Source organism: Coregonus clupeaformis, chromosome 7 (genome assembly GCF_020615455.1).
Source record: "Coregonus clupeaformis isolate EN_2021a chromosome 7, ASM2061545v1, whole genome shotgun sequence".
In the NCBI taxonomy this organism is placed as follows: Eukaryota; Metazoa; Chordata; class Actinopteri; order Salmoniformes; family Salmonidae; genus Coregonus; species Coregonus clupeaformis.
The window spans coordinates 46,125,387-46,137,488 of NC_059198.1; the positions used below are offsets into that span (position 1 = coordinate 46,125,387).

Sequence of the window (12,102 nt, forward strand, 5' to 3'; positions counted from 1 at the left end):
GTTCACACAGATGAGCAGGGACGCTGGGCATCTTTCTTTTGGGGTTTTTCAGAGTCAGTAGAAAGGCCTCTTTAGTGTCCTAAGTTTTCATAACTGTGACCTTAATTGCCTACCGTCTGTAAGCTGTTAGTGTCTTAACGACCGTTCCACAGGTGCATGTTCATTAATTGTTTATGGTTCATTGAACAAGCATGGGAAACAGTGTTTAAACCCTTTACAATGAAGATCTCTGAAGTTATTTGGATTTTTACGAATTATCTTTGAAATACTGAGTTTATTTTATGAAGCAATGTCATGCGCTCAAACATAATCTAACCCAATGTCATGAGCTCCTTGATAAGGTGGTGTTGAAGGAGTCAGGCGGAGGAGGGTAAATCACAGAAACAGGCTTTATTCCGAAAAATACAGGTTTACGCAGAAATGCGTCAAACACACTTCAGGGCACAAAACAGGTGCACTGGAAAATACAAGGTACACAGGAAAAATACTCCCGCCGATACCAAAATACAAGAGCTCCACCGAGCTACTAACCTCCACAACAAACAATCACCCACAAGGACAAGGGGGCAGAGGGAACACTTATACATGGACTAATTAGGGGAATAGAACCAGGTGTGTGTGATTGACAAGACAATTGATATGATGATGGGGCGGCAGTGGTTAGTACTCCGGTGACGACGAACGCCAAAGCCTGCCCGAACAAGGAGGGGAGGCAGCCTCGGCGGAAGTCGTGACAAGCTCAAACATAATCAAACCCAATGTCATGAGCTCAAACACATTCTTAAGCTAAGCCATCCCTTTATTATTATTTTATATTTTTTATTAAGGATAAACATTTATTATATGGTATAGGATTATATGTTTTATTCAACATTTGTTTGCTTTTTAGTTATTTGTGGTTTATCATCCTAGGACACTTGAAAGAATGTAAACATCAAGACCATATAATGTGTATATAATTTCAAGAACGGGTGCAAAGTATTTTTTATAAATGTATTTATATATGTAACACGCTGCTAAATGTAAAAACAAATGGTATGATTATATAAGAACAACAATCTACAGTACCAGTCAAAGGTTTGGACACACCTACTCATTCAAGACATCAAAACTATGAAATAACACATTTGGAATTATGTAGTAACCAAAAAAGTGTTATCTTTTAGCAATAGTTTGCTCATATAAAATATACAGAAATCTGGAGAGTTATGCTGCATTCATAACCAAGTGGGAAGATGGTAATTACCAGTTGTGAAGTCGTAAATACCAGTTGGATTCATTCACGTGCTTGGAATTTGTTGAGAAACACTGATTGGCTAATGGCCAAAAAGCTGCATCAACCATAAACCAAATGTACAGCTATCATTCTTATAAACACATTATAGTGTCCAAACATATTAATAGATAGCATTTTATAAATAATGTTTTGTTGTTACATTTAACTGCTGAAGGTGCTCAGGGATGATAGATGAGTATCCCACTAATAATTATGAGTTGGAGGGACGTTCAAGTGGATTTTTCCCAGTCGTATGTGGTAAATCCCACCTTATAGAGTTCAATAGGTACTCGCCCTCAAAACCATGAAAAGGAATAACCCAAGGAGGCCGAGTTGCAAAAATAATGTACAGTACCAGTCAAAAGTTTGGACACACCTACTCATTCCAGGTTTTTTCTTTATTTTTACTATACTAAATAAAATACTAGGCTGTCTGAAGTTGTCTAACTGACTAAATGAAGATTGCTAGAATGCAGATTAGCATAGCAACATATACGATGTCCCTGGAACACATATAGGTACAACGTCAGCTTTAGTGCTAATTTAGGTGGCAAACATTGATACCAAGACAAAGTTGAATATAAATGATAGAGATTTCAAGCTTTAATCACAAAATTGTTCACTCCAATGAGAACACTGTGTTTGTCTTCTCTCTTTCTTTATCTCAGATAAACCAACAAATCACCTCCCTTACAGAGACATACCAGCTAACAGAAGAGAACGTCTGTCTGCGCTTCCTGGTCTGCTCGCTGCTGAACGACATAGCTGCTGCATATTTCCCAGAATGCACCATTCGGCCCTTTGGCTCCTCCGTGAACGGCTTCGGGAAGCTGGGCTGTGATCTAGACATGTTTCTGGACCTGGACGGCATCAGTGGAAGGAATCTGAAGGTGAGGATGGGGATGGAGGAACCACATCAGGGTCATGTTCAGTAGGGCACAACGTAGCAAAAGGTATTGCAATGGAAAGCAAAAATCTGTTTTGTTATTGAACTAAGTCCAGGTAGGAGTCTAAAGAAGGTGAGGAGGACATTTTAACCCTTTATACCAGGGATGGGAAATTTTGATGGGGTTGGGTGAAATAGAAAATCTGAACTCATCATGAGGGGCTGCAGTCAGAGCCGGCCCTAGCCTTTTGGGGGCCTTAAGTGAAGCAAAACATTTTAGCGGCCCACCTCTTGACAGTGGAGAGAACATTTAAGTTTTAAAGTACATTTCCTGCAATTCTTGGTCACTGATAAGCGCCTAAATTGGAACTCAGTGGCTTTACAGTAACATACTAAATATAACGTCAGAGCTCAGGCTCTTCGCTTTACAGCGCTATATGGGATTCAACTGACAGCCGTTCTAAACGTGTATACCATGCGCAACAAAAATATGCTACTTTTTGACTACTTTTTGAAATATTTTGTTGTCTGAGTGAGGGGAATGCTGTAAATCGAGAGAAGTCGATGTGTTCTGAAGGATGAGACGTTGAGGATTATAATAAATACCGCTTTGATGTCGTACAAGCAAACCACACACCCATTAGTCCAAATGTGCATTTCAGATTTCCATATTTAAAAACTGTAATTTACAGTATCAACAATTATGATCAATTATGAAAGCCTAACACTGTAAAATCATATTTTATAACTTAGCTGGCAATAGAATAAGCTTTCAAATGATGCTCTCCTGATCCAGATTTACATTTTATAATGGGAAGTTTTTGGATTGCATAAACAACCACAGTAATTTTGTGATGGTGTGGCAGGGATGTGTTCCGAACAAAAAATGACAAGTGTGCTTGCTTCAGTTCCTCAACGGCAAAGCTAGTAGAGCTAAAATAAAAGCACCTTATAGTTGAAGGCTCTTTCCATGAGTCATAAAAGTGCATTGAAATTACTTAGGAACTGTGCACAATTTGGAGAGGTGTGTGGCCACTTGGAGACACCAGTTAGACCTCTAATTCAAACCCTTGTAATACATTTTTCTTATGTTGCACCTACCCCAAAATTCCCATGAATATTCTTATTATGTTACTGAATATATCCAGAGTATTTTCAGATTTCACTATTGACAAATGCTGCGAAAAGTACAGTAAATGTAAAATGCACAAAAAATCAACAGTGTAATGTTTGGATTCAGTCGTGTCAGGTGAATTGTTGTGTCACCTTTGGTCTGATCGTTTCCCCATAATCTCCAAAGTGTTCTCTTTCAATTGCTACCATGGTCATGCATATGCTTTTTATATTTCTTCTGTTAGAAACATTTCAATTTGGCCCGACCCATATAGGCCAATTTCCACAAGTGTAAAGGGTTAAGAAAAAAACACTTTAGGGGTGTTTCCCAAGAGCTTCGTAGCACTGATCATATGGACAATATATGCTTAGTGCTACAAAGCTTTCGGGAAACTCACTCCAAGTGATTATCTCTTTGTTATTTGTCATCGTTCCTAAATACCAATATTGACCTAGGGTTGTTTTCATATCATAAAACAGCTGTAGAGAGATTGGTCTCACGTTTCTGCTGCATACCCTCTCCTTTTAATTACATTTATTTTTGTTCACATCTTTACAAGAACTCATGTAAGAAAGGAGATCAAGCACCTTGTTAAACCAGACCCCTACTGTCACTCTGTTGTTGAGCTGTAGAACATTTGCTCAGAGAAGGAGACGGGTGTCACACCCTGGCTCTGGGACTCTATATGTTGAGCCAGGGTGTGTTCATTCTATGTGTTCTGTTTCTTTGTTGGGTGTTCTAGGTTGGTTATTTCTATGTTTGACTGTATGACTCCCAATCAGAGGCAACGAGTGTCAGCTGTGTGCTGGTTGTCTCTGATTGGGAGCCATATTTAACTGTCTGTGTTTCACTTTGTGTTTGTGGGTTTTTGTTCCTTGTCGGTCTTTGTCACTGTGGACTTCACGAGTCGTTTATTGTTTTGGTTTTTGTGCTTTAATATAATAAAGTATGATGTTCGCTCAACACGCTGCGCATTGGTCTACTCACTCCTACGACGATCGTGACAGAAAAACCCACCATAAAAGGACCAAGCAGCGTGTCCAGGAGCAGGCAGACTGGACATGGGAGGAAGCGCCAGGAAAGGAGATGGAGAGGCTGGCGATGGCCCAGGTGGGCAAATCGTGGTCCTGGGAGGACATGCTCGGGGGCAAGGGACCTTGGGGTAGGATTAAGGCCCTGGCGAGAGAGGAGCAGCGGCGTCAGCAGTGCCATCGTCGGACGGACGAGAGGCACCCCCCAATAATTTTTTTAGGGGGCACACGGCATGGGCGACTGGGCAGCAGGAGGCTGCCACAGGGCTAAATGGGAGACGAGGAGAGAAGGCCACCGGGTTACGGGAGCCATTGGCGAGAGGAGGGAAGGAAGTTGTAGAGGCACGGCGAGAGGTACTGAGGTGTATTGCCAGTCCGGTCCGGCCCGTTCCTGATCCCCGTTTAAGGCCAGTGGTGTGTGTTCCCAGTACGGTCCGGCCTGTTCCTGCTCCACGCACCAAGCCTACGGTGTGCGTCGCCAGCCCAGTCCGGCCTGTCCCTGCTCCACGCACCAAGCCTACGGTGTGCGTCGACAGCCCAGCCCGGCCTGTCCCTGCTCCACGCACCAAGCCTACGGTGTGCGTCGACAGCCCAGCCCGACCTGTCCCTGCTCCACGCACCAAACCTACGGTGTGCGTCGCCAGCCCAGCCCGGCCTGTTCCTGCTCCACGCACCAAGCCTACGGTGTGCGTCGCCAGCCCTGCCCGGCCTGTTCCTGCTCCACGCACCAAGCCTACGGTGTGCGTCGCCAGCCCTGCCCGGCGTGTTCCTGCTCCACGCACCAAGCCTACGGTGTGCGTCGACAGCCCAGCCCGGCCTGTCCCTGCTCCACGCACCAAACCTACGGTGTGCGTCGCCAGCCCAGCCCGGCCTGTTCCTGCTCCACGCACCAAGCCTATGGTGTGCGTCGCCAGCCCTGCCCGGCCTGTCCCTGCTCCACGCACCAAGCCTACGGTGTGCGTCGCCAGCCCTGTCCGGCCTGTCCCTGCTCCACGCACCAAGCCTAGGTGTGCGTCGTCAGCCCAGCCCGGCCTGTCCCTGCTCCACGCACCAAGCCTACGGGGTGCGTCGCCAGCCCGGCCCGGCCTGTCCCTGCTCCACGCACCAAGTCTACGGTGCGCATCGCCAGCCCGGTCCGGCCTGTTCCTGCCACTCGCACCAAGTCTACGGTGCGCGTCGCCAGCCCGGCCCGGCCCGTTCCTGCCACTCGCACCAAGCCAGGGGTGCGAGTCATCAGTCCGGCACAACCCGTGCCTGGGTCATCGGTGCCAATTCAGGTACCGCTCTACTGCTCCACTAAGGAGCTGAAGCCTACCGCTCCTGCTACGTCCAGTCCAGCTCCAGCCAGCGGGGCCAGACCGGACCAGGGGCGCTATGGAGGGTTTGTTGGAGGGTGGTGGGCAAGCCCGGAGCCGGAGCCGCCGCCGAGGAGGAATGCCCACCCAGCCCTCCCCTGTTTTGCTCGTATTTAGGCGCGGTCGCAGTCCGCGCCTTTAGGGGGGGGTACTGTCACACCCTGGCTCTGGGACTCTATATGTTGAGCCAGGGTGTGTTCATTCTATGTGTTCTGTTTCTTTGTTGGGTGTTCTAGGTTGGTTATTTCTATGTTTGACTGTATGACTCCCAATCAGAGGCAACGAGTGTCAGCTGTGTGCTGGTTGTCTCTGATTGGGAGCCATATTTAACTGTCTGTGTTTCACTTTGTGTTTGTGGGTTTTTGTTCCTTGTCGGTCTTTGTCACTGTGGACTTCACGAGTCGTTTATTGTTTTGGTTTTTGTGCTTTAATATAATAAAGTATGATGTTCACTCAACACGCTGCGCGTTGGTCTACTCACTCCTACGACGATCGTGACAACGGGGGGAACTTCCTATAGAAAATGTATTTACCTTGACATAGTGTGGGAAAAGCCCTGTTGGAAACCCACTGAGCCTGAGGTCCTTATCAGTGTTTCTCTCTCTCTCAATTCAATTTCAATTTTCAATTCAATTGAAGGGCTTTATTGGCATGGGAAACATATGTTCACATTGCCAAAGCAAGTGAAATAAACAATAAAAAATCTCTCTCTCTCTCACTCACACACTGGGTAAACAACAGGCTGATAAAAAAAGAGCAGAGGTGAGAGATGCACGCGATGCTACAAATCACCACTTCCTCTTCCTGTAGACAAGGCTGTTCAGTAGAAACGTAAGACCCTTGTGTATAAAGAGAGTTTGCAGAGCTTGTCAAAGTTGTATCTGTGAATATGTGAATGTACTCAAAAAGTCCTATGAGATTGACAGATGTAAGGTTATGCACTTATCTCTGTGTAGGGGCACGTGCAATTGTTTGCGTCTATACCCGCCATCTTCCTATGCATTTAAACTCTATGTTTCTGTAATGAAAAATGCTGTTCAATAAATGGTCTTGTGCCATCTGCCCAGCCAAAAGCAGGGATGTCTTTGGAGTACCAGACAAAGAGGTATGCGTCTGAGCGGGCAGTGACCCAGAGTATCCTGTCTGTGATTGGGGAGAGTGTAGACCAGTTTGGGCCCGGCTGTGTCGGGGTGCAGAAGATCCTCAACGCTCGCTGTCCCCTGGTCCACTTCACCCACCAACCATCAGCGTTCCAGTGTGACCTCACGGCCAACAATAGGTAAGACAAAGAAACACACATGGACTTGTTTGCACATACACACACAGAAATGCAGACAGACACGCACACATGCATGCTAGCACGCAGACACACACACACACACACACACACACACACACATTGAAGAGTCACTAAGCAAACTCCTATTGGTGTAATCAGTCTTCAATACTTGTTGGGTTAGTATGATTAAATCAGAAAGCCTTTTATAAAGCTTGACCTGTTCCTATTAAACAATTTCGAATCATTAAAGCAGAACAATGCCTGCAAACATACTTCTGCCTGCCTAGTTCTACTTCTATATAACTGACCAATTTGTTATGATTTTGAATTGCTTAAGTTGTTTAAAGTTCACCTGTCCACAGAACTAATAGTCACCTTTTAAATGTCAATTGCTGTTTGTCATTTTGCTCTAATGCTTCATAGAAACTCTGTGTTGCCTTTCAAAACCTACTGGTGTGCCACAAACCAAACTGAAGCTTGAGTTGCGTAGAAACTGCTCTGTATGCTGGTTCCAAGCCGGCTACCCTGAAACTGGTCAGGCACCAGAGGAGAGAGAGCAGGTGAGAGAGCAGGAGAGAGAGAGAAAGCGAGAGCAGGAGAGTGTGAGAGAGAGAGAGCAGGAGAGAGCGAGAGAGAGCAGAAGAGAGATGCGTCATGTGTTTCACTTCTTCTTTCCTTGGCCCTAGGGGATACTGTGGTTTCTGTGGTCTCTAAAGTTAGCCTGAGAGTGAAGCAGCCAGATACACACCTGCTAATGATTAGAAACAAACCCACCCACGCCTCAGTTTCTAATGCAATCAAGTAGAATAGAGACACCCTGACTGTGTGGCTGGGACCAAGGGGATTCCTCAATGTTTATGTTAAAACATCGAAGAGTATGGTTATACACGGTTTGTCATAAGGATCCTTGCAAAACAGAGTGATATTTTGGTAGTGAGAATTACAATGTCCAGTTAAATGTTGCCCTCTAGTGGATATTGTGTTGCCACTGTGACTTTTTCATTTTCTCTGCTCCTAAACTTCTCTAAACTTCATAGTTTCTCTGTCTAACGTCAAAGTGAGATGTTTTGTACTGAGAATACATCATCATATCATCAGGTAGGAATGGTGATAGAAAATAGCATGTTATACATGTTGTTCAATTCAAAAGTCCCAGACAATATCACGTCTCTCAGATTGTGAGGGTATTCTGTTTTTATGTCCTGTATGTTGTCTTGACTACCATTCTTTATGTGTATCATCATCATATTAAAAGCTTAGGAATGGTGATAGAAATTAATGTGTTAGAAATATCAATTCAAAGTCCCAGATAGTATCAAGTGTCTCAGCTACAGTGAGTGTGTACTGCACTGTATGTCTTGACTGTCATTCTGTATGTGTCCGCAGGGTGGCGATGAAGAGCTCGGAGTTGCTGTACCTGTATGGACGGCTGGACCGGCGGGTGTATTTCCTGGTATTCAGTGTTCGGTGCTGGGCCCGGCCCACAGTATCACCAGCTCTATACCTGGAGCCTGGATCACCAACTTCTCTCTCACTGTCATGGTCCTGTTCTTCTTCCTGCAGAGGAGGACTGTAACTATACTACCCACCCTGGACCACCTCAAGGAACTAGCAGGTAGAGAGAGACACACACACACACACACACACAGAGAAGAACCAAGCCCATACTGCCCACCCTGGACTGCCTCAAAGATGTAGCAGGTAGCTAACAATGGAGCACTGAGCAGCAACTTCTTTTAACAAAAATCTATACGATCAGTATCACCTCAAAGAGCTAGCAGGTAGTAGTATGTAGTCTTCCATTGCTACACTTCCTAGTTGTATTCAGAAATGTGGAAATTAAGGTTCAGCCGGTAGCAATGGACCATTGAGCGAGTGGCAATTGGGTTATACAATTATTTATTAAATAGATTTGATTGTTGATCCTAATCATCAACAAATATCTATGTTGGTGTAGTCCAGTCATGCTCCTCAAGCCACTGCTCGTACTCCTGTTTCTCTTGTCAACTTGGCTCTCAGATAATTGCCTTCCAAAAGCAATCTATCCCCCCTCCCTCCATCTTAGCCCAGACAGAGACACTATCCCAGGCATCGTCACAATAAAGGCCCTATCACTCTGGCAGAGGGCTTTGACCCTCCCAGCACTGGGCAGCTATTTAACCTCGTGCACACACACACACACACACACATAACCAATCTCTTCTACGATCCTCAGCTGACATGGTCAAGGAGTCTGGTGCTAATGCTCTGATGGAGAGCCAGGCTTGATCAGGACTCTCACTTTTCCTATCTCTCTCGCTCTCTTTTCCCCATGACATACTGTATTGGCTCCCTCTATTAGAGCTGGGACGATAAGCTGAAAATTATCGAGAGCGATCACTTATCACAGGCATTTTGCTGATATTGTTCATTGTGATAAAGTAGCCTATACTACAGAAATGTGAAGTTTGAAATGAAATACGTTTGTTAATATGGCCGATTGTTAACGGCACTATTGATGTCTACAACCATCAAACTAGTAGTAGCAGTTTAAAGGATATTTACTTTAGACTGTCGTGCACATTAATGTTATAAACGTATCGTTCTATTTATCGTTATCACATCAATTCAGGCAATTTATCGCAATATGGATTTTTGTCCATATCACCCAGCTCTACTCTTTTTGCTGTCTCTTCCTCCTTTTTGTTCCCTCCCTCTACCCCTCGCTCTCTTTTTCTGGTTTGTAATCGCCCTCACTCTTTTATTTGACCTCTTCCTCTTTTTTGCTCTATCCATCCCAATTTTGTTTGCAATCTCTCTATCTTCTCCCTCTCTCTCTTTGCTTGTCTGTTTTCTGAGTGACACCATCCATCTTTGTCTTGTTTATGGACATCATCGCTGTGTACATAGACGTATGTTGTATGTCATTTACCTTGTGTTCCCCCTTTTCCCCTATAAGGCCCTAGATACAGTGCATTCGGAAAGTATTCAGACCCCTTGACTTTTTGTTACGTTACATAAGCTTGTAGCGTCATACCCAATAAGACTCGAGGCTGTAATCGCTTCCAAAGGTGTTTCAACAAAGTACTGATTAAAAGGGTCTGAATACTTATCTAAATGTGATATTTATTTATTTTTAATTTGGAAAAATGTCTAAAAACCTGTTTTCACTTTGTCATTATGAGGTATTGTGTGTAGATTGATGAGGATTATTTATTTATTTAATCCATTTAGAATAAAGCTGTAACGTAACAAAATGTGGAAAAGGGGAAGGGGTCTGAATACTTTCTGAATGCACTGTATGTGTAGTGTGTCATTTACCTTGTGTGTAGTGTGTTACTTAGCGATGTGTGTACCATGTCATTAACCTTATGTTCCCCCTCTGCCCCCCCTCTCCTACAAGGCCCTCTGGATAAGAGTGTCATCGAGGGAAACGACTGCACGTTTGTCAGCGACCTCACTAAAATACAAGTGCAGGACAACACAGAGACATTAGGTGGGCCCATAGCTAGGGCCAGGCGTTTTGGTAGTTTTTTTGTGGGTTTTGTCTTTGTCCGGTATTTCCAGCATTATCCACTGGAAATGCTCTTTAATCCTAGGAAATGCTCTTTAATTGACACAAGCTGTCTCTAATCATTCAATGTCTGGTTGTGCATGAGTGTTTGGTGGGGGGGGTCGTCTAAACCAGGGGAGGTGTAGCATACGAATCTTAATTGCACAAAGCCTATTATTTGGCAGGGAATACTATTTGTAGATCAGATTCTACACTTCACTTTGCTCAAACTGATCCTCTTCAACAGACTCAATCCCTGATAATCAGAGGTTATAAAAATGGGACAAATAGGACAGTTAAAGAGGAGAGACTATGAATCCAAGAAAAAAAATTTAACATCTAAATCACAATATTGCTTGAAAAAACAGTGTGCCAATACCCTGCTGGGACGCTCTTTGCAGACAACAATATATTCTGCAAAAGCTGCAATTTAGCATTACATTATAAATGGAAAGACAGGATAGACAGCCATCTGAAAAATATATATCAGCCAGAAAAACTTTAACGTCTTCACCCAGCTCCTACAATATATGAAGAACATATTAGTCTTGTGTGTCAGCGGATTTGTGCATTATTATGGAGATTTCTAAAAATAAATGTACCAGACTCCGTTCTTTACATGTTTTAATTAATGCGCGCATTTTGGGATTGTCAACTTTTTAGAGAGGGATGTTGGCGCTTGCAAAAGCCATATGCTCAGCATTTACGTTGTTACATGTATTTCTATAGCGAATGAAAATGGCTACTTTGTTTGGAAATAACCTACATTTTCTTAGATAAAATGCTTATTATTTCATATAATGTTGATAACAGACAATGAATAAGTTAAATATTTGTTGATAATGTCCATAAGATAGGCAAGAAATGTGGTGCATTAGGCTAAAGCATAGGCTGCTGATGAGAATAGTTGTTGGAGAACATTTAATTTGAAGTCTCCACATGGCTGGGAATTTATTTTGGACTAATTGGATAATTACCTTAGATGATCATGGTATTCAGACGTTACAATTCATTCACACATGGTGCAAGAAGGTGTTACAGTTGAAGTCGGAAGTTTACCTACACCTTAGCCAAATATATTTAAACTCAGTTTTTCACAATTCCTGACATTTAATCAGAGTAAAAATACCCAGTCTTAGGTCAGTTAGGATCACCAATTTATTTGAAGAATGTGAAATGTCAGAATAATAGTAGAGAGAATGATTTATTTCAGCTTTTATTTATTTCATCACATTCCCAGTGGGTCAGAAGTTTACATACACTCAATTAGTATTTGGTAGCATTGCCTTTAAATAGTTTAACTTGGGTCAAACGTTTCGGGTAACCTTCCACAAGTTTCCCACAATAAGTTGGGTGAATTTTGGCCCATTCCTCCTGACAGAGCTGGTGTAACTGAGTCAGGTTTGTAGGCCTCCTTGCTCGCACACGCTTTTTCAGTTCTGCCCACAACTTTTCTATAGGATTGAGGTCAGGGCTTTATGATGGCCACTCCAATACCTTGACTTTGTTATCCTTAAGCCATTTTGCCACAACTTTGGAAGTATGCTTGGGGTCATTGTCCATTTGGAAGACCCATTTGCGACCAAGCTTTAACTTCCTGACTGAGCTAAACGGTAGAGCTGCCGCTTT

The 12,102-nt window shown here is 43.7% G+C and overlaps 1 protein-coding gene across 1 annotated transcript in view; it reads left to right on the forward strand.

Moving 5' to 3' along the window:
* Window positions 1-12,102, forward strand: part of LOC121569804 (poly(A) RNA polymerase, mitochondrial-like) — a 32,642-nt gene that overhangs the window by 4,793 nt on the left and 15,747 nt on the right. The window contains 5 exon segments of the mRNA XM_041881010.2: window positions 1,945-2,166; window positions 6,730-6,941; window positions 8,328-8,419; window positions 8,422-8,556; window positions 10,324-10,416. Coding sequence (XP_041736944.2) covers window positions 1,945-2,166; window positions 6,730-6,941; window positions 8,328-8,419; window positions 8,422-8,556; window positions 10,324-10,416 — 754 coding nt within the window.